This window comes from Geotrypetes seraphini, chromosome 6 (assembly GCF_902459505.1).
Source record: "Geotrypetes seraphini chromosome 6, aGeoSer1.1, whole genome shotgun sequence".
NCBI classification, from domain to species: Eukaryota; Metazoa; Chordata; class Amphibia; order Gymnophiona; family Dermophiidae; genus Geotrypetes; species Geotrypetes seraphini.
In genome coordinates, this window is record NC_047089.1 from 165,721,648 (window position 1) to 165,748,809 (window position 27,162).

Consider the following 27,162-nt stretch of genomic DNA (forward strand, 5'->3'; position numbering starts at 1 on the left):
CAAGATACAACGGGCGGAGATAGGGCTTTACGCGATATTGGATCATGCCTGGGTGTGGATGGACTGGATCTCGGACTTAGGACCTCATACCCCAGGGTGCTGGGCTTATCCTTTATGGCTAAGGAATGATCCTAATTTTTTGCCATATCTTCTGAATGAGTGGAAAGACTACCAATACCATAATAGCCAACATGTGGAGAACCAAATTCTTTTTTGGGAAATGGCAAAGATGGTACTTCGGGTGCTATCATTAGCTATGTTAGCAGGGTTCGAAAGGCACGTGATAGGGAACTGATTCGGTTGTCTGGACAATTGACCAGAGCTCGACGTGCCTTTGATCTTAATCCCACCCGGCTAACAAACAAAATTTCCTATCCCTGCAGGCAGCACTCAATGAGCTTTTACATCAACGGGCTTCCAAATATCTTGCCTTTTACAAATTCCGCTTGTATGTTCATGGCAATAAGGGGGGAGGGGAGGCTTTTGGCCCATTTGGTCTCCCAGTGGGAGAGTCGTAAGAAGATTTTACGTCTTCGTAGAGACAAGTCCGCTCAGGTCATTAGTGATCCTGATATCTGTGCCGTCTTTCGTCGTTTCTATACGAATCTTTATGCTCCTCCTCTGGATTTGGGGCTCCCTGGGGATTTATATTTAGATGGACTCGATCTCCTGTGTCTTACAGAGTTGCAGCTTGCTCGATTGAATGCACCTATAGAAGCTGGGAAGATGGAACTCGCTATTAGTTAAAGCTCTACTTTGAAAGCACCTGGAGCTGATGGTTATAGAGATGAGTTTTATAAACTGCTGAAACCTGAAATTTTGTCCCCTCTTGCTGCTATGTTTAATGTGATGGTCAATGCTGAAGCTATGCCCGAACACCTCAATGTGGCTCAAATTATAGTCCTTACGAAACCAGGGAAAGATCCTACTATCCCAGAATCATATTGTCCTATATCGCTCCTCAATTTTGATGTCAAGCTTCTAGCAAAATCCTGGCTAAACCTTTGGCTTGGCTGTTGCCGCTCCTCCTTAATGAGTCCCAGGTCGGATTTGTGAAGGGTCGTTCTGTGGCGAAAAATTTGCAGAAAATCTTGCTCTCTTTGGAATATAGAAACATAGAAACATGACGGTAGAAAAGCGCCGTCGGCCTAACATGTCTGCCCACTCAAAAGAACCCTCCCCTCAAAAGAACACTCCCCTAAGCAATTCCCGAAGTGAACCCACATGTTTATCCCATCGTTTCTTGAAGTCGAGCACATTGCTGGCCTCAACTACCTGACTTGGAAGGCCATTCCAACGATCAACCACCCTTTCGGTGAAGAAGTACTTCCTGATGTCACCATGAAATCTCCTACACTTGAGTTTGAGCGGATGCCCTCTTGTTGCCGTGGGACCCGTAAGAAAAAGGATATCTTCCTCCACCTTGATATGGCCTGTAAGATATTTGATAAATGTATATTGATACGTATTGTAGAGTATAGTTACTAACAGGGATTCATTCAGGCCACGTACATAAACAAAGTTGACATAACATAACAAAAAAGATTAAATCGGAGAAAAATAAACCTCAATTGTGAGAGGTTGGGACTACACAAGTACCCAGCCCTCAACACATCATCACGGGTTTATAAAAAAACTCCGCATACATAGAAATAAATCGGGCTTCCATTCATATCAAGTTACATTTTTTTCAAGAACTTTTTTTGTAGCTATAAACACCCAATTCTATGTGTTATATATGTCAATAATTCGTGACCCGAACCCCAAGTTTGACTATAGAAGCAATGAAGGCTACAGCTCCGTTTCAGTTATGTAAGTCGTAATATTAGAACAGAGATTGCTATCAAGAGATTATCCAGATAACATAGTTAAGAAAGCTAAAAAACGAGCTTTACATAATCCCAGGGAAATACTGTTAGATTATAAGAAACCTCCAGTAGAAGAAACAATCATCCCATGTGTAATCAAACAAACTCGCATGTCGCCACAAATCATTAAGAGATACAAAAGACATCTTCCTCTTTTGAAAACTCTCCCTTGCTTTGAAAACAAGCGATTTATTTTTTCTCAGTCAAGAAATAAGAATTTGAGCGACCTGTTATGTCATACTGCTAAAGAAATATTCACAGATGATAATTTAAATACCACACGTGGACATAAACCATGTGGTCATTGCTCAAATTGCAACATAATGGCTGCTATTTCTAATTTCATCAATCCTTTTGATGGCAAGAATTATGTTTTACATCACAATTCTTCATGCCAATCTATGAATGTTATTTATGCAATCCAGTGTCCATGTGACCTATTATATATAGGTCAAACATCACGTACTCTGACTATTAGAATAACTGAACATAAAAGTTGTCTAAACACCCATAAATCAACAGCTCCCATGGTGGCTCATTGCATTCGACACAATCACAGATTTGAAAATTTGAGATGTTGGGTAATTGAAAAATTGCCCCCTTCCCAGAGAAGAGGAGACATTAGAAGAGTCTTGTGGCAGAAGGAACAACAGTGGATTAATAGATTACAGACAGTGGAACCATCGGGTCTTAATACTGCTTATGAATGGCAACCGTTTTTCTGAATTAAAGCACCAGTATTTAGTTTTTGGTTGATTGATGTATTTGCTGACACTTAGCCTATTAATCATCACGCTTTGTGATGACGTTATGACGCCCGGTTCGTTTTTTATTTCGAGCCGGGCGCGTCTCACAGTCCTAACTCCATTTTGAGAGGAGCCGGCTTCATTTCCATTGGATTGTAAGAAGCAAGGAGACATTCGAAGATGGCATATATCCCCTGAAGTAGCCCGTTCTGGGGCGAAACAGAAAGTCTTTTCTGTCGGGACTACGAGTTGAAAGCCCTTGTTGAAATGTCATACGTTCAGATGAGTGTACTTTTTCCTTAACTGTGATTGTTATACTCTGTACCTCCAAAACAACTTACATAACTGAAACGGAGCTGTAGCCTTCATTGCTTCTATAGTCAAACTTGGGGTTCGGGTCACGAATTATTGACATACATAACACATAGAATTGGGTGTTTATAGCTACAAAAAAAGTTCTTGAAAAAAATGTAACTTGATATGAATGGAAGCCCGATTTATTTCTATGTATGCGGAGTTTTTTTATAAACCCGTGATGATGTGTTGAGGGCTGGGTACTTGTGTAGTCCCAACCTCTCACAATTGAGGTTTATTTTTCTCCGATTTAATCTTTTTTGTTATGTTATGTCAACTTTGTTTATGTACGTGGCCTGAATGAATCCCTGTTAGTAACTATACTCTACAATACGTATCAATATACATTTATTAGTCATTACGATTGTATCCTAGAAATTTGTTAGCTGTAAGATATTTGAACATCTCTATCATGTCTCCCCTCTCTCTGCGTTCTTCGAGAGAATATAGCTGCAGCCTGCTTAGACGCTCTTCATATTGGAGATCCTTGAGTCCTGAGACCATCTTGGTGGCCATTTGCTGGACCGATTCCATTCTCTTCATGTCTTTTTGATAATGTGGCCTCCAAAACTGAACACAGTACTCCAGATGAGGTCTCACCATGGACCTGTACAACGGCATTATGACTTCAGGCTTTCAGCTGACAAAACTTCGGATGCAACCCAGCATTCGTCTAGCCTTGGCCTAAGCTTTTTCCACCTGAGTGGCCATCTTCATATCTTTACTAATGAGTACACCCAGGTCCCATTCTTCAACAGTTCTTGTTAAGGTTTCCCTGTTCAGGGTGTATGTTCTGCTAGGATTACTGCTATCAAGGTGCATAACCTTACACTTTTTGGCATTAAAGCTCAGTTGCCAAGTTTTAGACCATTGTTCCAGTAAAAGTAGGTCCTGCTTCATAGTGTCGGGCACGGTTGAGCTGTCAATCATGTTGCATAGCTTAGCATCATCGGCGAATAGTGTAATTTTACCTCAAAGTCCCTGAGGCAGGTCCCATACAAAGCTTTGACGCTGAGAAGGCCTTCGACCGAGTTTGCTGTGATTATTTATTTGCTACTTTGACTAAATATGGCTTTCAAGGACGCTTTATCTCAGCGATACATACGCTCTATGCCACTCCCCAAGCCACTTTATGGGTTAATGGTTGTAGATCTTCTTTGTTTGAAATTCATAGAGGCACCCGTCAGGGTTGTGCCCTGTCTCCTTTATTGCTTGTCTTAGCTCTTGACCCACTTCTTTGTGATGTTTACTCGAACCCGGACATTAAGGGAGTTCATCTGGGACGGCAAAGTTTTAAAGTTGCTGCCTTTGCGGATGATCTTTTGGCTCTTCTGACGAACCCACTCCCTTCTTTACAGGCCCTTTTGAAGACAATTCGAGAATATGGTGACTACACTGGTTTTCATCTAAATCTAGTCAAATCTGAGGCTTTACCATCTTCCTTGGCCTTGAAGGATCAATGGATTGCCTCCTTCCCTTTGTGCTGGGCTACAGGTTACTTTCGGTATTTAGGGGTGTAACTTTCGAACTCTACGGCATATCTTTATTCACTCAATATCGATAAGCTTTTGCCTGATACTAGGGTCTAGCTTGAAGCCTGGGGTGACTTCCCTTTGATGCTGATGGGCCATATAGCCTTGATCTGTATGGTGATTTTCCCGCGTTAGTTATATGTGTTGCAAGCTTTGCCTCTCCGTTTGTTGAAGAAAGATCTTGGTCGTTTGAACCGTTTACTATCGCGTTTCTGCTGGAATTCTTGTAAGCCGAGAGTTCACTTTCATTATTTGGTGGGTGGCTGGTCTCAGGGAGGCCTCGGTCTTACCGATTTTGGCCTCTACAATGAAGCCTGTTTATTCCGGCATCTGAAAGATTGGTTGTGAGGTGAACAACAGTATAATAATAATAATAACAGCTTATATACCGCAATACCGTGAAGTTCTATGCAGTTTACAAAAGATTAAGCAAAGGTACAAATTGACTGACTTCAAGAGGGGAAGAAGAAAGAGAAGTAATTAGACAGGAAATTCATTGTTGAGGAGAAAAGTGATCAAAAGGACAGTAGGTCGCTATTGAGGGGAAAGAGATAAGTGGATCAGTTGTCAAGATGTTTTAGGAACAGGTGTGTTTTTAGACGTTTCCTAAATTCCTCATAAGTAGAGGGCAAAAGTAATTGTTCTAGGTCTTTACCCCATGATTCTGCTTGGTGTGAGAGAAGGAATTCATGGTGTTTTTTCAGTTTGCAACCTCTCATTGGGGGGGGAAACGAAGTTTGGATTTTGAATTGGCTTTTTACGCACCTCATTCTATGTCTAGTCTCTTATATTTGCCTGCTAAGGAGCTTCCCGCTGTGTTCCGTGCTTGTGTTTTTTTGAAATCTTTGCACGTTGTGTGGGGGAGCTTGATAAGTAGATTGGGAGTGGACCCCCAAGTGATGAATCAATTGCCCCTTCGCGGGAATTTGGCCTTTCAGATGGGCCGGGATAATCCTGCTTTTCTTAGCTGGGCTGCTCGTGGAATTAGTCTCATGGAACACCTGTTGACTGAGGAGGGCTGTTTGAAGCCCCTTGCTGCTTTTTGGGACCGCTTGGGTAAGTGCTGGGGTGATACTTTTGCCTATTGTCAAGTTAAACACTATATTCTCTCCCTTCCTCAGGAATGGATCGCACAGCCAATGGGGGAGCTTCTTCGGGTTTTCTTTGAAGGGGTGGTGGTTTGTTCTACTTCGGTGTCGGCATTGTATAGGGTACTTTTGTCATTTGCTGCCCCCAAAGATGTTTCATGGATACAGGGGAGTTGGGGGCGTGAGCTTCACATGGATCTCAGTCATTGGAATGTTTTGCGGGCCCTGCGCTTGGTCCCTCACTTGCTCACTGGGGAGGTGTTTCGTGAGTGTTATGTTAGAGTGATTTATAAGGCCTATTATACTCAGGTATAATTGCATAAACTGGGGTGTGTTGATTTCCCCTCTCTGTCTGAAATGTGGTCGGGATCCCAACACTTTTGCCCATTCCTTTTGGGATTGTTGGACTGTCCAAGTTTTTGGACGTCTATTGTCCGTTACTTATGGGGCTTATTTTTATGTCCGGTTGAGGGTACTGTAGAGCAATTGGTCCTTGATTTGCCTGGGGCATTTTGTGGCCTCCCTAAGGGGGTCCCCACTGGTGTCGTAAAGTATGTCTCCTTGTTCGCAAATGCATTTTGCAATCCTGGATTGCTTCTGAGCCTCTCTCTTTTTGGAACTGGAGATCTTTGGTGCATAATTTGGCCACAGGAGAGGCACGAGAGGCGGTTGGTCACCCTCATCGCAGGCATAGTTTTCTGCTGGTTTGGGGAATCTATTTGGCTTCCTTATCTCCTCAAGGACGTAGTCTCCTTTTGAATCCTCTGGCTTAGCTTTGTTGCTGTGCTATGCGCATGCTGCTGGGTTCGGTCACTGCAGATACCACCACCCCCTTTTTTTTTGTGTGTGTGTGCAGATATACATTCACATTTTGATCACTAAATTGAAAATAAAATCATGTTGCGCTTATTTCTGGCTTTTAAAATGAATAAAGATAAAAAAATAAAATCATTTTCCTACCTTTGCTGTCTGGTGATTTCATGTCTCTGGTTGCACTTTCTTCTTCTGACTGTAAATCCAATATTTTCTTTCTTTCTTTCTTACTGCCTCCTGCATGCTTCCTCTCCTCCAGACCTCATTCCATTCCCCAACCAACATCTCTCTCTGTCCCTCCATGAGTCCAACTTTTTATTCCTCTCTCCCTGCCTGTCCCCTGACATACTTCATTCCCTCCCCCAACTTTTTCTTTCTTTCTCTCTCCTTGCATTGACTTTCTTGACAACTACATCAATTTGATAAACTCTTTCTTAGCTCCAATCCTTGCCATCTTTTTGCCACATTGAAATCCTCAATTGCTTTCAGCTCCAACTTCCCCATTCACTTTTTCTCTCCGTTCACATTTTCTCTCCCTGTCTGCCCCACCCCAAGCCACTGCCGCCAATTTCTCCCTGCTTCCCCACCGCTGATCCCGACGCAGCAACAGGGCCGGGCCAGGCACATGCAGCGACTGCATAACAGCTGGCCCACAAGCCTTCCCCCGACGTCAATTCTGACATCATAGAGGAAATTCCGGGCCAGCCAATTGCTGCCTGTCTGGTCCAGAACTTCCTCTCTGACGTCAGAATTGACGTTGGGTCAGTGGCGTACCAAGGGGGGGGCATGGGGGGAGGTCCGCCCCGGGTGCCAAGCCCTGAGGGGGTGCTCCCGGTCCGGTCCGGTTCTTCCCAACCCCCTGCGCCGAGTGTCGCGTCTGGAAACAGCCTGCAGCAAGATCGCGCGATGCCAGCGATCTTTGCCTGCTTCAGCTGTTTCCTCCGCCACGGTCCCGCCCCTCCTATGACGTCAGAGGAGGGGCGGGACCGTGGCGGAGGAAACAGCCGAAGCAAGCAAAGATCGCTGGCATCGCGCGATCTTGCTGCAGGCTGTTTCCCCAGGGAAATGAAGCGGGGAGGCCGGGGGATTCGTGGTGGTGGTGGTGGGGCCGAGCGGTCCTTCGAGGTAGTTGGGGGAAGGGGGCAGCAGGCCTTCAGGGTGGGGCGGGCAGGCAGACCTTGTGGAGGGGGGGAGACAGGCCTTCAGAGGGACAGGCAGGCCTTCGGAGGGGGGGGGGGTGACAGGCCTTCGGGGGAGGACAGGCCTTCAAGGGGGGGCAAGCCTTCGAGGGGGATGTAGGCCTTTGGGGGGTGCAGGCCCTCAAGGGGGGGGAAAGGCCTTCAGGGGGGGCAGGCCTTCAAGGGGAACAGGCAAGCAGGCCTTCAAGGGGGGTGTAGGCCTTCGGGGGGGATGCAGGCCTTCGGGGGGGGTGCAGGCCTTCGGGGGGGGGGCAGGCCTTCAAGGGGAACAGGCAGGCAGGCCTTCAAGGGGGGGACAGGCCTTCAGGCGGGGCAGGCCTTCAAGGGGAGCAGGCAGTCAGGCCTTCAAGGGGGGGACAGGCCTTCAGGGGTGGGATGCAGACCTTTAAGGGGGGGACAGGCCTTCAGGGGAGGAGGGCCCTGGTGTAGAAGTACACGGAGGGAAGGGGGAGGGGTTCAAAGAGACGTGCATATGCCGGACTTTGGGTGGGAAGAAATAATGGGTCTGAAAATAGAGGAGAGAGAGAAAGGCGATGGACATGGGTTTTAGGGAGGGAAGGAACAGAAAGGGAGAAAAGTTGGACACAAGGGATGGTGTGGAGGGGGGGGATAGAGATACTGGTTAATAGGGTAGTTGGGAAAAGAAAGGGAGAGATGGTGGACCCTGGGATGGTGGGGAAGGAGGGAGAGCTGCTGGATGAAAGGGTAGTTAAGAAAAGGTGGATCTGTGGAGGGAGACAAAAAAAGGAAAGATGCCAGACATCCGGTGGAGGGAAGGGAAATGGAAGGGGAGGACAGAGATGGCAGATGGATGGTTAGCATGGAGAAAGAAGAAAGAAGGAGACCCTGGCAAGCAAGTTATCAGAAGACAACCAGAGCCTTGGACCAACAAAATTTGAAAAATAACCAGACAACAAAAAGGTAGAAAAACTAATTTTATTTTCTGTTTTGTGATTACAATATGTCAGATTTGAAATGTGTATCCTGCCAGAGCTGGTGTTAGACCGCAAACGTGAGCTAGGATTTAACAGAGAGAGGAAAAGTCATTTTTGTTTCTTTATTTTATTTACACCACAGCGCCAGTGTGGTTAGGAGAAGCCAAAGGGGGGGTTAAAAAGCTATAAAATAAACCCACCAGGATGTTTGAAAAAAACACCCAATTGGGCAGGAAAATCGAATCGATAAACCAATTCAATAGGCTGAATCGAATCGAAATTTTTTTTCCTGAATCTGGCAGCACTAGTTTGCGCTACTGTCTTAGACTTTAAGACCTGGGATTGAGGAGAGATGGCATCCTCAGTACTTTATAATGCAAGTGAAATGAGGATTTGGTCAGATTTTTGAAGGGCCTGCACTCTGCAGAAGAAAAATATTGTATAAGCCGGGGACATGAGACAGCAGGAAATGGGAACTTTTCTTCTTTCTATTTTTGTGAATGGCAAGGCTGAGGATGTCAGAGAGTTCAGTTAAAATATGTGCTTTATAAGAAAATATAATAATGTGTTTTATAAAGTTTATAACATTGCTGGCCTACCCGGTGAGATGTTCCTAGTGGTGGTGGTGGCAGCGTGTCAATGTGTTGAGAGGAAGAGGTGATCTGGGAAATTCTGCTGAGCAAACTCCGGGCCCATTTCCACCCCCCAGTTAGTCCACTCCACTCAACTGGTTCACACACTGAATGGGTCTTTGGGTGTTGTTCCTGAGTAGTTGTTTTGGGATCTCTTCAAGTGGTTTGTCAGTATCTCCTTCTGGTCCAAGGAAGGAAACTTTGTTAACCTTAGCACTAACCTACAGAATATGTTTGTAACAGCGCTGCTTGTGTGGCATTAGTCTATGTAGTGATCGAAAGAAAAAAACCAGACCTTTGCACTATATGGTGGGTGTATGAGGAGATTCACATTTCCTGCACAGCTAAGTCCGTGTGAAGTTACCTTGTGCTGTATTTGACATCTAGCAAAGTCTCTGTTTGGAAGGAAATATCTCAGCTTAAAAATGAAGTGGCCAGAAGTTATGGTAAAAGCAGATAGCGTAGCTGGTTTTAAGAAAGGTTTGGACAAATTCCTGGAGGAAAAGTCCATAGTCTGTTATTAAGACATGGGGGAAACATCTGCTAGCCCTGTATCGGTAGCATGGAATGTTGCTACTCTTTGGGTTTTGACCAGGTACTAATGACCTGGATTGGCTTCCATGAGAATGGGCATGATGGACCATTGGTCTGACCCAGTTAGGCTATTCTTATGTTATGTTCTCATCTGTAGGGGCCTTTGTTTTCACTTCTTATTTTAATGTATTTTTTTTTTTGAGAACTTATCAGTGTTTTTTATAATGGGAACAAAAATGGAAGAGAATTAATGTGTGTGGAATGGGGGGAGGGGGGGTAACTAATTTCTTCAGCTAAATAATTCAATCCACCTCAACCATACATAGGAGAACTCACGCACCATTCACACACCCTCCAACCAAAAACGTCAAAAGAAAAAAACAGTTCGACAACCTCCTAGCCATTCGAGCTGCAACACTCGACCCCCAACTCTACAACCTATTGACCTCGACCACAAACTACAAAACCTTCAAAAAAGAAATAAAAACCCTTCTATTAAAAAAACACATAAAACCGAACTAACACAATCAGGTCTGTCCCAAGCATCACCTGCAACTACTCCATATGTACTTCTGATGTCATGACAATTCAGACATAATTTATGTTATTTTATGGTATGTTTGGAATAATGGTTACATATATGAGGTTCAATAAAAGAAAATTTTCACTGCCTGTTTCTATTATGACCATTTATTCAGTTTCATGGTTATTACAAAAAATATTTTATTACATGGGGGGGGGTGTCAAAAAATTATGAGCCCCGGGTGCCACATACCCTAGGTACGCCACTGCGTTGGGTGGAAGGCTTGTGGGCTGTGTTGTGCAATCGCTGTACGCACCTGGCCCTTCCTTGTGGCAGCTTCAGTGGGGAGCAGGGAAGGAACTGAGGCTCTAGGATTGACTCGTGTAGCCTCTGCGTCGAAATGTCCCGTTTTCAGAAAGAGAGCAACTAGACTCTAGTTGCTCTCTTTCTGAAAACGGGACATATCGGCGTCCCGAAGCTGTGCTTGGGGATAATGGGACAGGCTACCTAAATGGGACATATGGTCATGTTACCCTTGCTACATCATAATGAAGGACACTAATGCTGGACTTGAAGGAGTTTTGCAACTCCCACCAATACTGGTGTTTGGTGGGGGAGAGGATGTACTTTGTTTTTATCTGCCATATTCTGTTGTTTTTTTCTATGCTTTGGAGGGGTGGGACAGCTATCATTATGAAGCCAACATTGGGGATAGAAATGGGGCCTAGAAATGGGTTACTTTAATAGAGATATCCAGCTGTGCTTTATCAGAAATTTAGATATAACTTAATTTCATATTTTGGAATGCACATGTTCTGAATCAACTGGTAAAGAGAAAAATGATTTTGACTCATCTCTATAAATCATGTCCCTTTATAGTATGTCTACAGGAAACACATCTCACTGACACTGAAAAATTATAGAATGGAGAGGTCAGTAAGGTTTTATATTCTATTTTTAAGAAATCTAGAAAAGGTACAGCTATTTTGATTTTCATTTCTCTTAGTGATTTAATAGCATTCACACAAAGATGCAGGGTGGCTTGAAATTGTAACCAGTTTTTTATATGATACTTCTTTTATAGTGGCAAGTTTATGGGCTCCTTTTACAAAGGTGTGCTAGCATTTTTAACGCACGTACTGGTTTAGCATGTGCTAGCCAAAAATTTACCACCTGGTGGGAAACTCCCCACAGGGACTTAGCAATCATGGGGTATGGAGGGCTATGTATGTTAATGCACACAGTTTAGGCAATAAGATTCTAGAATTAGAGACCGAAATAATGAATGCCGACCTTGATGTGGTAGCAATATCCGAAACTTGGTTCACAGACTCTCATAGGTGGGATATGGCTATACCGGGATACAACTTATTTCATCAGGACAGAGAGGGAAAGTCAGGGGGGAGGGGTGGCACTATACATTAAAGAAGACATCAAAACTACCAGAATCACAGATGTCAAGTACACCGGGGAATCCCTCTGGGTGAACCTGGCCAGAGGCAGGGAAAAATGCCTGTATCTTGGTGTAGTATATAGACCTCCAAGACAACTGGAAGACAAAGACTCCGAATTAATTGAAAAAATAGAGAATATCACTCTACGGGAAGACGCTGTTCTGCTAGGGGACTTCAACATGCCTGACGCAGATTGGAACTCATACTCAGCAAGAATCAGCGGCAGCAGGAGACTGTTAACATCCATAAAGGGAGCACGACTCAAACAAATGGTATTGGAACCCACTAGGGCCCAGGCGATCTTGGACCTGGTACTCACCAACAGGGATAGCGTCTCGAAGGTCTCGGTAGGAGATACGCTAGCCTCCAGCAACCACAACATGGTGTGTGGTTCTACCTCAGGAAAGGTTTCCCTAGATCAAACACGAAAACAAAAGTACTCAACTTCCGAGGCACCGACTTCGAACGCATGGGAGATTTTGTCCATTGGACACTGCAGAACCAAGCTATGACCAATGATGTGGAAGCTATGTGGTCATCCCTGAAATCTACCATACATGAAGCGACAAGCCTCTACATTAAATCAGTACACAAACGGCGGAGAAACAACAAACCCCAATGGTACTCCGCAGAAATCTCGCACCTTGTCAAGGAGAAGAAAAAAGCATTTATTTCCTACAAATGAACGGAGACTAGGGAAGCTAAACTAGAACATAGGGCGAGGTCTGCAGCGGTCAAAACGGCAGTCAGGGAGGCCAAACTTCAAGTGGAAGAGACTCTGGCAAAGAACATGAAGAAAGGGGACAAATCCTTCTTCAGGTATATTAGTGATAGGAAAAAGAACACAGACGGGATAGTACGCCTTAGAAAACCAGATGGGAACTGCGCAGAATCAGATTCCGATAAAGCAGAACTACTGAATGAATACTTCTGCTCGGTCTTCACCTGCGAGGCACCGGGGCACGGTCCGCAGTTGCAGGCAAGGCCCAGCGTGGAAGACCTGTTTCAGAATTTCGAGTTCACACCTGGCGACGTCTACTACGAACTGGCAAGACTCAAGGTGAACAAAGCCATGGGACCGGACAATCTACACCCCAGGGTGCTCAGTGAGCTGCGTGATGTTGTGGCAGAACCCCTATCAGGACTCTTCAATCTCTCCCTAAGTTCGGGGAGAGTCCCCATAGACTGGAAAACAGCTAACGTCGTTCCACTGCACAAAAAGGGTTGCAGGGCAGAGACTGCAAACTACAGACCGGTGAATCTCACATCAATAGTATACAAACTCATGGAAACACTAATCAAACGTAAATTAGATGCAATCTTGGATGAGGAGAATATACGGGATCACAGTCAACATGGATTCACCAAGGGTAGGTCCTGCCAATCCAATCTCATCAGCTTCTTTGACTGGGTAACAAAACAGCTAGACTTGGAAGAATTCGTGGACGTCGTATACCTAGACTTCAGCAAAGCTTTCGACAGTGTCCCGCTTCGCAGGCTGATGAGCAAGATGAAATTAATGGGGCTGGGAGAAACACTAACTACATGGGTCAATGAATGGCAGAGTGGCAGACTTCAGAGGGTGGTAGTTAATGGAACCCTCTCTAAAACATCGGAGGTGACCAGTGGAGTAGCGCAGGGCTCAGTCTTGGGCCCGCTCCTTTTCAACAAATTCATAGGGGACCTAACTCAGGGGCTTCAAGGTAAGATAACATTATTCGCTGACGACGCCAAACTATGCAATATAGTGAGAGACGGCAATTCACCAGATAGTATGACACAGGACCTACTTTTGTTGGAGCTTTGGTCCTCGACCTGGCAGCTGGGCTTCAACGCTAAGAAATGCAAGATCATGCACCTCGGCAACAGAAATCCGTGCAGAACTTACACCTTGAATGGTGAGACCTTAGCTAGAACTTCAACAGAATGAGACTTGGGAGTGATCATCAGCGCAGACATGAAAACTGCTGATCATGTGGAGAAGGCTTCATCTAAGGCAAGACAGTTGTTAGGTTGCATCTGCAGGAGTTTCGTCAGCCGGAAGCCTGAAGTCATAATGCCATTATACAGAACCATGGTGAGACCTCATTTGGAATACTGTGTGCAATTCTGGAGGCCACACTACCAAAAAGATGTGCTGAGAGTAGAGTCGGTGCAACAGATGGCCACCAGGTTGGTCTCGGGGCTCAAGGATCTATCGTACGAGGAAAGGCTGAAAAATTTGTGGCTATACTCACTCGAGGAACGTAGGGAGAGATGAGACATGATCGAGACGTTTAAGTATATTACCGGCTGTATCGAGATGGAAGAAGAGATTCTCTTTCTCAAAGGACCCTCAGCCACAAGAGGGCATCCGCTCAAACTCAGGGGCGGGAAATTTCATGGCGACAACAGGAAATATTTCTTCACCGAGAGAGTGGCTGATTCTTGGAACGAGCTCCCAGTGCAGGTGATCGAGGCAAACAGCATGCAAGAATTTAAGAGCAAATGGGATGCCCATGTGGGATCCCTTAGAGGGTTAAGCCAAGGGAACCTATCACCAGGAGTGGGATCCCTAGGATAGTAGACCTGATGGGCTATGGCCCTTATCTGCCGTCATCTTCTATGTTTCTATGCTCAAAAGGAGGCGGTAGTGGCTAGTGTGCATGGCAATTTAGCGCATGGTATTCCGCGCGTTAAGGCTCTAGTGCGGCTTTGTAAAAGGAGCCCTATATGTTCTCCAGGAAAAAAAAATCCTTCCTTTTTTGGCTTGTTTTTTTTTCTTTTAGAATTTTGAAATTGAAAACAAAATGGACAGTCTCTGTGTGAGAGGACTTCAATTGTGCTCTATCTGAACTAGACAGAGGGCTCCTTTAATCAAGCCGCAGTAGAGCTTTTTACCACGGGCAAGAGAGGTAAATGCTCCAATGCTCATAGAAATTGAATGAGCACCAGAGCATTTACCTTGCTGGCCTGCAGTAAAAAAACAAACTCAACCACTGCTTGATAAAAGGAGCCCAGAATGGGAGGCAAAACTTTATGAGACTTGGATTTTCAAACATTAGTGAAGCAAGCGAGAGACCGGTCTTTGTGATTTATGACATAGATTGCATAATAAAATAATTATACTTTTTTTCTCTCTAGTTCATAAATCAAATTTCAGGATATATTACTGGCTTTTCTCACAGAAAGCTATGGATATTGTAATGGATGATTCAAACCCCCCCCCCCCCCCTTTTGAAGCTGTGATAAAGTTTTTATTGCCAGTCGTGGTGGTAAAAATTCCAACGCTCATAGGAATTCTATGAGTGTTGGAGCTTTTACTGCTGCGGCCGGTGATGAAAAATACTAATGTGGCTTCATAAAAGTGTGTGTGTGTGTGGCGGTGGTGTTAATTAGAAATTCTGGAATTTTTGTTCATGCCCTAGCCTAGTCAGGTTAAAAATATGCAATATGGAAGCAACTACTTTTAGTTGATAGGTCATGAATAGGCAACTTCTTGCCCACTCGGAGTTCACTTCAGAATTTTTGAGAGGAGTATATTGCTTTTAACTACTTCCCAGAGATTTCTAGCTTTACTCTATGGGAAACAGGAAAAACTGTGTTTGGGAGGTGACATCTCCTCACTGTCCTCCTATTTTATTTTTTTTTATTGAATTTTAAATTGCAATCACATACAAAGCATATTGTGAAATTAGAAACAGATAATTCAATAATTCCCATTCATCAAGTAATACGTATACGAAGGTGGTATGAAAAGTTTGGTATAAAACCAAGCTAAACAACATATTCTCCATCAAGAGCTAGATATTTAGTCCAGCGAGTTTCCAATTTTTTCATATTGTAGGAAAAATAGGTTTTGTCAAACTCTGCAAAATACTCATTGACAACCATCTCATGAAAATTTACCAAACTTTTTAAACCACCTTCGTAATCTGCATCAAAGGAAAACCGGATCCAAGGACCATAAAAACTCAAAAACTGAAGAAAATATATCATCCTAAGACATGGCCCTGCTTCTAATGTTCAAGCCTGCCCTTAAAGTTTTATCCTCTGGGGCCACAATTCGGACACATTTCTTTCTTAGCTTGTACAAAATCAGACAGCTGTTGAGAAATGAAAAATAAATAAGTCTTACTCTCAAAATCTATGAAGCAATTACAGGGAAAATGCAAAAGAAAAGAAGACCCTAGTGTCAAAACCCGTGCTATTTCTGAGAGTTCTTGGACAAATCAAGATGAAGTTTTGAACATATGAATTGCCGATGCTGGGTCAGACCAGTGGTCCATCGTGCCCAGCAGTTTGCTGATGCAGCGGCCCTTAGGTCAAAGACTAGTGCCCTATTTGAGTCTAGCCTTACCTGCGTACATTCTGGTTCAGCAGGAACTTGTCTAACCTTGTCTTGAATCCCTGGAGGGTGCTTTCCCCTATAATAGCCTCTGGAAGAACATTCCGGATTTCTACCACTCTCTGGGTGAAGAAGAACTTCCTTTTAATTTTAGAGAGTGCCCTCTCGTTCTCTCCACCTTGGAGAGGGTGAACAATCTCTCTTTCTCTACTAAGTCTATTTCCTTCATTATCTTGAATGTTTCAATCATGTCCCCTCTCAATCTTCACTTTTCAAGGGAGAAGAGGTCCAGTTTCTCTAGCCTCTCACTGTACGGCAACTCCCCCAGTCCCTTAACCATATTTGTCGCTCTTCTCTGGACCCTTTCAAGTAGTACTATGTTCTTTTTCATGTACGGTGACCAGTGTTTGAGGCAGTATTCCATTTGGGGGTGCACTATGGCCCAGTACAGCTGCATGATAACCTTCTCTGATCTGTTTGTGATTCCCTTCCTAATCATTCCTAGCATTCTGTTCGCCCTTTTCGCCGCCACTGCGCATTGCGCAGATGGCTTCATTGACTTGTCTACAAGTACTCCCAAGTCTCTTTCCTGGAGGGTCTGTCTGAGTACTGCACCGGACATCCTGTATTCGTGTAAAAGATTTTTGTTACCGACATGCATCACCTTGCATTTATCCACATTAAACCTCATTTGCCATTTTGTGGTCCATTCCTCAAGCATGTTTATGTCTCGTTGTAGGTCTTCGCAATCCTTCTGTGTCCTCACTACTCTGAATAACTTTGTATCGTCCGCACAATTAATCACCTCGCTCGTCGTACCAATTTCCAGGTCGTTTATAAATATGTTGAAGAGCACAGGCCCGAGCACCGAGCCCTGCGGCACTCCACTCATGACGCTTTTCCAGTCCGAGTATTGTCCATTTACCCTCACTCTCTGTTTCTTATCCACCAACTAGTTTTTAATCCACATGAGTATATCACCCTCGATTGCATTGCTCGCAATTTTTTGAAGTAGTCGTTCATGCGGGACCTTGTCGAACATCTTCTGAAAATCTAGATAAACAATGTCTAAAGTGAAGGTGGAAAATATTATTGTGTTCAAATTCAACAGCAAAAGAGACAGCCAAGGTTGTTCTTTGTGTGATAACATCCAACAAAAATTCTAGAAAATCCATAAGATTGATTGCAGCTCCTTGAACTTGTGCAGACTCATCCAAACTTCTTCCTACAGAGAAGTATTAGGCTTTAACTATCTGTGGTAGTAACACTGCTGGCATTTTCAATATCTCCATGAGATATTTTTTAAACATGTTAATCGGGACCATCAGGGGTGATTCTGGAAAATTATGGACCCTCAAGTTGCAACATCTAATCTGGTTTTTCAGATATTCCAGTCTGCGATGCTCATAGTTCTTATCTTTAACCAATGCAGTAGTCAGATTTTGCTTCTGTTGTACATTGTTCTCAAGAAAAGATATCTTGACTGCTTGCTAATCTAACTTCACTGAACTGACCATTATCACTTCAATAACAGTAGTCAAATTGGTAGCAAACTTTCTAGAAGGCTTTAACAAGGAATCATTTAAGCAATGAATGGCAGCTCAGTGATTTTAATGTCACAGTACCCACCCCTTATACTGAAAGAAGTCACTCATGGTTTGCTGCCACATTCCCAAACTGGGAAATGACCCTGACAGAAATCCCAGGAGGGTTGACATAGATAGTGGTCAAGCATCCTGACTGCACTAGAGCTGCTCATTCCTCCTATGGCTGAACTGCTTCCAGGTCTTGGTGGAGGTGATCTCTAAACAGGGCTGAAAGAAACCTGGTTCTAACTGTTCTCTGCTACTAACACAGTCACAAAAGGGGTGTGAAAGAAGTAGAAAAAGTAGCAACTTGAGAGCTTCTAAATATTTGTAATGTAGCCTGGTGAAGCTAAGGTATATTCCAAGGCATGGAAGGATTCCCCGGCTCATGCTTCTCTTCCCTATAGCTTTCCACCAGGGTAACAGGACAGACAACATTAGGCAGAGCAATGCTTCTCAGAGCTCCCTCAAATACATCTTAACACAGCACCATCTTGGATCCTCCTATAACCACTATCCTCCCATTTTAAAAGGCCTTTTTACAAAACTGCAGTGTAAACAACTTCATACTTACTGCAGCAAAAAATGGCATACCATGGGGCGAGCTGAGGCATCCCATGATAATTTTGGGATATGCATGTGTTATCTATAGTGATTAAAAAAAATTTTTTTGGGTGGTGGGGGCGTGTCTGGGGCAGAGAATGGGCATGTTCTATGCTAATCAATTAGTCACTGCTACATTGTTGATTGCTAACCAATTAACGTATGCTTATTTATTTATTTAGTCAATTTTCTAACCCGTTCTCCCATACGAGCCCAGAACAGGTTACAAATTTACACATAGCAAATATACAGAACAACTGATAAGGCAATGAATTCTCATGGTTCTGATTCCCAGTGAATCTCATGCTGTCTATGCAAATATGCATGTTGCTTTCCTGGTCTCCATAAAATGTAATTGGTGCCACAGAACAATTGATGCTTGTTTTATTTAGATCCCATGTCTGTTCAGTTTGTTTATAAGTATAGGAACAGAAAGGCTTCATTTGTTGCTTTTAAGCGTTCATTTTGAAAAAGAATACATACGCATGGCTATGTTTGGTTCAGACATATTATTATGGATTAATTGTGAAGTCACAAACCTGCCATCCTTGTAGTTTACAGTGTTGAAGAACAAGGCGACATTTCTCCTCGGCAGTCAGCTTCTTTCTCTCCCCTATTACTATATCAGTCAGATCCTTATATCTGCAAAATTAAACATACATGCAGATGCATCATATGAAGACTGACTTGGGAATAGAGTTTAGTAAACTTTGTAATTTTTGACTTCATAAAATATGCAAACACCTCAGCCTTCAATCCCTTCCTCCATCTAGTGAACTCCACTTTCCCACTAACCCTCAACTTCAAAGACAGATTACTATGAAAAATATTTAAAAACTTGTACTATTTTCCTTGAAGATCAATGCCTGTTACCTCTATTATATACATGAGGCAGATTTTCATATAATAGATGTAACAGGCATGCAGATTTTCCTCATGTACAGTATATTCATTGGGGATATCTTGAAAACCTGAATGGCTGGGGGTCCCCAGGACAGGTTTAAGAACCACTGAAATAGCATATATCAGCATATGTGTCCAAACAAAGAAAACGTTAAACAACGTGATAAACCAACAACCCCTCAGGTGTTCTCTTGAAAATCTATAAAATACATTGATTAAAACAATAACTACTACAACAGAAAGGAAAAATGGAGGGGGTGGGGATGGGGTAAAGGGTAGGGTGTATGAGTGAAAGAAAAAAATAAAACAAAGAAGGAAAAAAGAAAGAAAGAAAGAAAAAAATCCCATAGTTTATCCCCAATATGGTCTCACTTGACCTATTCTGTTATCTCTTCCAGATCCTTATTCTCACACCTAACAATAGAAGCAATACTAAAATCCAAGTAAGTGTCTTCTGTGAACAGGGCCAGCTCTGCAGTACAAATGGCCTTTGAGGTAGAGAAGGCCAGCATGAGATAGTGCCACTCCTTCTATGAGCTCGGAGTGAAGAAGAGGCCCTGGTTTTACTGGAAATCATGGGTGCAAAGTGGTCAGGCTATACCAAGGCTTGGGGAGAGAAATCTTGCATATCTGTGGCTACTGGAATTATGGATGGAACTAGGGTGAAAGAAGTCAATAGTGTCTGGATTCCAGAGACTGTCAGACAGAGTCGTGACATGAAACTCATGTGCCAGGACATCTAGCAATTTCCCTACTCTGTAGAAGTCATTTTTCAACTAAATGTTTCCTGTATACACTTCCCTTTCTGAATCTGCGGTTTCAGCATCCGTGGATTTGGTTATTTGCGATTTTTAAACCAAAAAATTTTGGGCTATTTTAAGCCCTGTAAGCCCCCCCCCTTAAGTCTTACCTGGTGGTCTGGCGGGTTTTCGGGGCAGGAGCGATCTTCCCACGCTCCTGCCCCGTGCATATCAATCATAGGAAATGGTTGCCTTGAGCTCCCGTAGTCTCTCGAGAGTACGACGGGAGCTCAAGGCAGCCATTTCCTATGAGCGATCTGGACGGGGCAGGAGCATGGGAAGATCGCTCCTGCCCCGAAAATCCGCTAGATCACCGGATAAAGCTTAAGTGGGGGGGGGGGGGCTTACAGGGTTTAAAATAGCCGGGGGAAGCGGGGATTAGGGGCAAAACCGGCCCGAATATTATTCACGTTTTTTTAATATTTGCGGGTCGGCTCTGCCCCTATCCCCCGTGGATACGGAGGGAGAAGTATAGTGTTAAATTCCTATATGCAAATCAACATTTTGTCAGCTTAAACCTGAATACCAGAAATGTGGTATTCCATCCTATTATAGTACTTAGGTAGGAGCCTCTTGAGTTTGCACAATATTTAAATAATATTAGCAAATCAATTATGAATCACTTGATTAATCATGTTAAGCATATTTAGAGACTATGAACACAAATAGTACTATCCATAATATGTACTTATAAAATATTTAGAACATTTAGATCCTATACATGACAACTTATCTGCAAATCATTAAATTGAACTTTCTAGATTATCTCCATCATAATATTTAGGGACTTATAGGCAGAAATCACACACTACCTATCAACCAACAAAAGTGAATGCTTTCTATTCGCATGTCATTCCTAACATTTCCTTCCAGTTATAAAATCCAAGTTCTTAAACGCCAATGCAAGGAGACTTTTCTTTGGCAGGAGATAAGACTTGTTTACATTAAACGACCTGACAAGTCTTTAGAACTCTGTTGGCACTGATACAGAAGCTCTTCATTGATTCCTATGTGTGCACACTTACATTAGGAGATAATTATTACTGAATTACAGAGAACATTAACAATGCCAGTATTAAATGGTCAATATTAGACACGAGCGGCCAACACATTTTTTAAAAAAGCCAGTTGGAAACAGCAAAACAAACCAAGCAGCAGAGGGGGCAAAGTGTACTAGGAACAAAAGGAACAAGCAGAGTCACAAACTAGAGGAAGTAAGATTTACTGAAGGGCCCAACATGGTCCATGTTTCGGCTAATTGCCTGCATCAGGGGGTCGTGTTATATTAGCCTCCTTAAGAGCTCAATCAGAAGTAGATAGGAACATAAGAGAACACATTTATAGTTTTATATTTGAATGTCTTTGACCGAGTTCCTAAGGAAGCTAACATGACACGCCCCCTGTTGCAGGCAATTAGCCGAAACATGAGTTGTGTCAGGTGCATCAATAAATCTTGCTTCCTCCAGTTTAAGGCTCTGCTTGCTCCTTTTGCTCTCATCTGGGCCCCTCGACTCTTCAGCTACGGCTGAATTAAATCAGGATACATAATGCTGATATCCAGACAGTGGTGAAGGAGACATTATGATGTACGGGGCAAACTCATTTAGGTTACAGTGATTGAACAATATGAGTTGTCAGCTTGGGGGTATACTGTTAGAAATTTGACTCTGCAGTTCCCCAGTACTGAGGTCTCTCTCTTGTAATATACTTTAGCTTGCTTGGCTTGTTATGTTATATTGTGCCACTCTTCCTCTATTTGGTCTTTTATTGATTGCCAATTTTTTCTAGTATCTAGGAATCTAATAATAATAATAATAACTTTATTTTGTATACCGCCATAGTTTAGACATTCAAAAAAGTGGCATCATTTATTTATTTATGTATTAGAGTTTTATATTTGTAAGTAGCACCATTTAGGGTCATTCAGCTACAAAAGTTTTGTTTCATGTTGTTTCCAAGAATGCTTGATTTTTTCTTTTTTTCTTTTTTTTGCATGGAAGCAATGTCATTAAAAGCCTGCCCTCTTTCAAGTGTACACATTAGTCATGGAGTGGACACTATTCAAAGATTGGACACTGTGTATGCACTATTCACACATGTGCAATGGTTCACACATGCACATGCTATCAAGAAAGTGCATGCTCGTATTCTTCCTGAATAGTGCACATTCCTTGTGAATAGAATGTGCTTTTTTTTTTTTTTTAAGAGTGTGCAATAGTGATGGCACGTGAAAAAAGCACAAAACATCAGGTTTATATCTGCTCATTTTCATGAGCCAACAACACGGAACTAGCATTGATAGGTATGACTACTTCCATCCAATATTTCCTCGACCACCACCATACGACTTTACTAATCTCACTTGATCTCTCGGCAGCTTTTGACACAATCGATCATCAACTTCTCATAAACAGACTTCAATCTATCGGGATCACGGACCAAATTCTTTCATGGTTTATTTCTTACTTTACAGATCGTTCTTCCTCTGTTCTCTTTAAAGACTCAAAATCTAAATTCACATCAACTACTTTCGGGATTCCTCAAGGGTCTATTCTCTCTCCATTATTATTTAATATCTTTCTTGCTCTATTAATTACCTTGTGTCAATCTGTAAGTTTTCAAGTTTTCGCATACGCAGATGATATTCAACTCCTGCATCCTATAGACCAGGGGTGCCCACACTTTTTGGGCTTGCAAGCTACTTTTAAAATGACCAAGTCAAAATGATCTACCAACAATAAAAATGCTAAACATATACATACATATATATATATATATATATATATACACACACCGAGTGTACTTTGTATTTATGTTCAAATATTTTTTTATTATACAGCCCCCCTCCCCCGAAGGCCTGACCCCCCCCCCTGAAGGTCTGCACATTCCCCCTCAAAGGTTGACTCCCCCCCTGAAGGCCTGCACTACCCCTTGAAGGACTGCACCCCCCCCCCCGAAGGCCTACCCTCCCCACATCCATTTACCTAATTCTAGCAGGGAGCAGTCTGCAGAGAGGATCGCTGGTACTTTAGCGATCCTTGCAGGTTGCCATAGGCCTCAGGAGCTGTCTTCCCTCTGCCCCAAGCCTGTCTCTGACTTAGAGGAGGGGCAGGACCATGGCAGAGGGAAGACAGCTACTGAGGCCTATGGCAACCTGTAAGAATTGCTAAAGTACCACCTGCCACCGGCCGTCTCCCATTCGTCCCCTTTGGAGATCCCCACAGGAATAAGGAAGTTAAATTAATAGAATACTTAGGCACAGAAAAACAAAGAAATACTTCCAAGAACTGCCCCATAAGAACTGCCTGTCACAATGCTCATTAGTGGAACTGAATAAAAGACAAGTACAATGGATTTAGAAGGGGGACGATCCGCCCGGGTGCACAGCTTGGAGGGGTGCACAGCCGGCCAGGTCCGGGTCATCCTGCCTTTCTTTTCCCCCGGTCCGCGCTCGGGGCTTGCGCCTGCCTGGTCCCGCGCCGACGCTCGAATGGTGCCGTCAACTCCCGCGAGTCTCGCGATAACCAACAGCACCATTTGGGCGGCGGGTGCGAGCCCCGTGCGCAGACCAGTGGAAAGGAAGGGCAGGAGGACCCGGACGGCTGTGCATCCCTCCAAGCCGTGCACCTGGGGCGGGGGCGGACCGCCCCACCTCGGTACGCCACTGATTGGGAGGCCGATTTTGGGGTTTTTAAAATTGTATATCGGGCAGCATTAGGCCTCGCTCTTACCTCAATCATTACAGGCGCTTCTATTTCTTGTGATGCGCTGAGCTCCGTCCCCCACCGACCTTCACCCCGCCCTTCCAGCACTCTGATTGGCCAGCGTTCTTTAAGAGGCGGGCCAGTCAGGATGGGAACAAAAAGAGAAGGGAAGAAGGGAACCTGCTGTGCGATCGACTGGGGTTGCCTGAGCGAACAACCTGTCGATCGCGATCGACGCGTTGGGCACCCCTGCTATAGACACTAACAACATATCTGACATTCATGAGATCAGTGAGAAACTTGACCAGGTTCATCAATGGCTGAATACAAACAAATTGGCTCTTAATATAAAAAAAACAAACGTGATGCTCTTTCCATGGAAAGAAAATCCCACACTTATTGCTCCTATCACCATAAAAAATGTTCCATTACAGATAGTTAACAATACAAAAATTTTAGGGGTAATTTTTGATTCCAAACTGAACTTCCACGATCACATTAGTAATATTGTCAAAACTACTTTCTACAGATTACGTAGGATTAGGTCTATTTCAAGATTTTTATGCCCAAAGTCATTAAATATTCTCATTCATTCTTTAGTGATATCCAAACTAGATTACTGCAATGCTCTTTTTAAAGGTATATCATTAACTGAACTCAAACGTTTACAAATTATCCAAAATGTTTCCATAAAACTCATTACCAAATCCAGAAAATTCGACCATGTTACCCCTCTCCTAAAAAACACGCATTGGCTTCCTATTATCCATCGGATATCTTACAAACTTTGTTTGCTTACTTTCAAGTCTCTACTGTATAAGACTCCTGCATTCATTTATAAATTGCTAATACCATATCACCCAACCAGAACTTTAAGATCCATTGATCAGAATTTACTGACTGTTCCCTCACTGAAATTTATAAACACCAGACGGCAGTTTATATTTTCAGTAACAGCACCACAGACCTGGAATGCTCTCCCAATTTTTTTACGTAATGAGCTAGACTTGGTAAAATTTAAAAGTAATTTAAAAACATTTCTTTTTAATGATGCTTTTAATACTTAAGTTAATAATTTTTTAAAATTAGTAATTTAATAGTTTATACTTTAATACTTAAATGTTTTCCCTATTGTGCTTTTCTTTTGTTTTGCTTTTATTTAACAAATGTATTTCAAATATCCCTCTTACCTTATGTAATGTAATATGTATTACCCAATGTAAGTATTTATAGTTTGTACTGTTTTGTTTTTTATTAATTATCTTTTAATATGTACATCGCTTTGAATTTGATTAAGCGATTAATCAAGAAAAATAATAAACTTGAAACTTGAAACACGGAACAACATGGGATATATTGTTCACATTTCAGATAAATCTACATCCCTAGTTTCATTTACAAATATAAGCAGCTATTTTGTTATTTCCACAAGCAAGTAGTACAGGTTACACATACGAGTATAAGCAGTGAATCTTGCAAAATTTCTTATGAAAGGGGAGTCCGTTCAGCCAAACTCCAAAAAGCAACTCTTTTTTGTAGACTTTGGTGGTTTTTAACCCCAAAAGGTAGCCAAGTTGCTTTATCAAGCTTCCCTTTGAAGCCAAAATCCAAATGAGAAGTTAGATGACAGTCATGAATTACGTATTTGCAGCAGGTATAAATGCAGACGTGGAAATTTCCCCAGGCTTGTGTGCATGTTCAAGAAACTTCCAAATTGCCTTCAGAAATTGTGTCACTGGCATAAATTTATTAGTAGTAGCTTTTCTAAGGGGACCTTTTACTAAACCACATGTTCCTAATCCCTAAGCCCATTTCTAACATGGCAGTATTTAAAATTATGTTTCTCTTGTAGGGGGGGGGGGGGGGTCGGGGTTCAGGCCATGTGCTAATATTCTTATCAGTGGGTATTACCTGGAAAAAGTTAAAGTGGGAACACTTATCACCTCCGTAATAAACTCTGTATTATCTAGTTAACGTGCTAATGCTCCTTCCTGAAAAAAATTACAAAAATGAATAGAGTGTCATAATAAAAAAAATACGTCTAAGTCCGTTTTGGGCCTAGGGTACTAGTCGCCCAAAGTCAGCAGTGTCTAATGTCCATTCTTGAAAAATATGTCCAAAATAATTTTTTTTCGAAAATCGTCTACTTCTACGTCCAGCCGTTTGATCGTCCAGATCATTAAGTCGTCTATTTTTATACCACATTCTCATCCAAAAAATCATCCATGTCCAAAACGCCTAGAACAAGACCTTTTGGATGTGGGAGGGGTCAGCAAAGTAAAGGACTGGCCACCCAGACATGGCAACAGAGTATTGGGGCACTTTACAGGACACAGCTGTGAACTTCACATAAAGGGTGCCACATAAACATCTCACCACAACTCCTTTGTAGGTCATGGTGAGCCCCCAAAACCTACTATACCCACCTGTCTACCACCCCAAAACCCTTATGACTGCAGGTGCCACCTATATGGCAGTATATCTACTAGGCTTTCTTATATCAGGTGCTGATGTTCTGGAGACAGGTATGTATGTTTTTATTCTGATTTTTATGGCAGTGGGGGGGGGGGAAGGGTGTCAGCGATCACGGAGGAAGTGTGTGGGTGTCTGTACTTTGTCCCTGCAGTGGTTATCTGGTCACTTTGGATACCTTCAGGGCACTTATACCTGTTTTTAGATCACTTAAGTCACAATGTATAAGTTCCGTCTAGGCATTCTCGTCAAACTTTTGATTATCGCTGCAGGACAACTAAATTTAGTCGGCCCATATCCCGCCCTAACCACTCCTCGAAAAACATCCCTTTTCACTCTGGACGCACAGCGGCAGTCAGAGGCCTAAAATGCTTCAGATATGTCTGATACCCATTTCGATTATTGGCACTTGGACGACCTGTCTTTTAGGTTGTCCAAGTGTTGTTGTCTTGCCTTGTGTTGTTCTTGTTAACCTTTGTTTCTATGCATTCAGGTGGACTAACACCACAACCACACCACTTTATTCAACATTTTACATAGAATAATCTTGCATATTATAACTTCAAAGGCCATATAATAGAAACATAGAAACAGACGGCAGATAAGGGCCACGGCCCATCCAGTCTGCCCACCTCAATACCCACCCTCTACCTTTCTCTGTGAATAGATCCCACGTGTCTATTCCATTTGGCCTTAAAATCAGGCACGCTGCTGGCCTCAATGACTTCTAGTGGAAGACTATTCCAGCGATCAACCACCCTTTCAGTGAAAAAGAATTTCCTGGTGTCCCCGTGCAGTTTCCCGCCCCTTATTTTCCACGGATGCCCCCTTGTTGCTGCGGGACCCGGCTGATCTTAAGCTTTCCTCTCAATACTTCATAACCAAAACTCGTCTGTAAATATTCCATACTTTCTTGAATTCTACTTGCTATGTTCTCTTTTTTTCAGTCTTTCCCAGAAAATCATGCTAACGGGAAGTCCAGTTCCTATTCACTAAGAAGTTTTTTCTTTAAAAAATGTTTAACATTCAAAATTTTAAGTTTCTTTTTTACCTTTCATAGCTTCCATTTCAACGATCCCTAAATTCAGG

General features: G+C 42.9%; 1 protein-coding gene across 4 annotated transcripts in view; it reads right to left on the reverse strand.

Moving 5' to 3' along the window:
* The window catches only part of MYO16 (myosin XVI), a 709,054-nt gene that overhangs the window by 142,624 nt on the left and 539,268 nt on the right, over positions 1 to 27,162 (reverse strand). For all 4 annotated transcript variants that reach the window (XM_033949922.1, XM_033949923.1, XM_033949921.1 and 1 more), the window contains one exon: positions 18,734 to 18,836. In XM_033949922.1, coding sequence (XP_033805813.1) covers positions 18,734 to 18,836 — 103 coding nt within the window. The remainder of the gene's footprint in view (positions 1 to 18,733; positions 18,837 to 27,162) is intronic.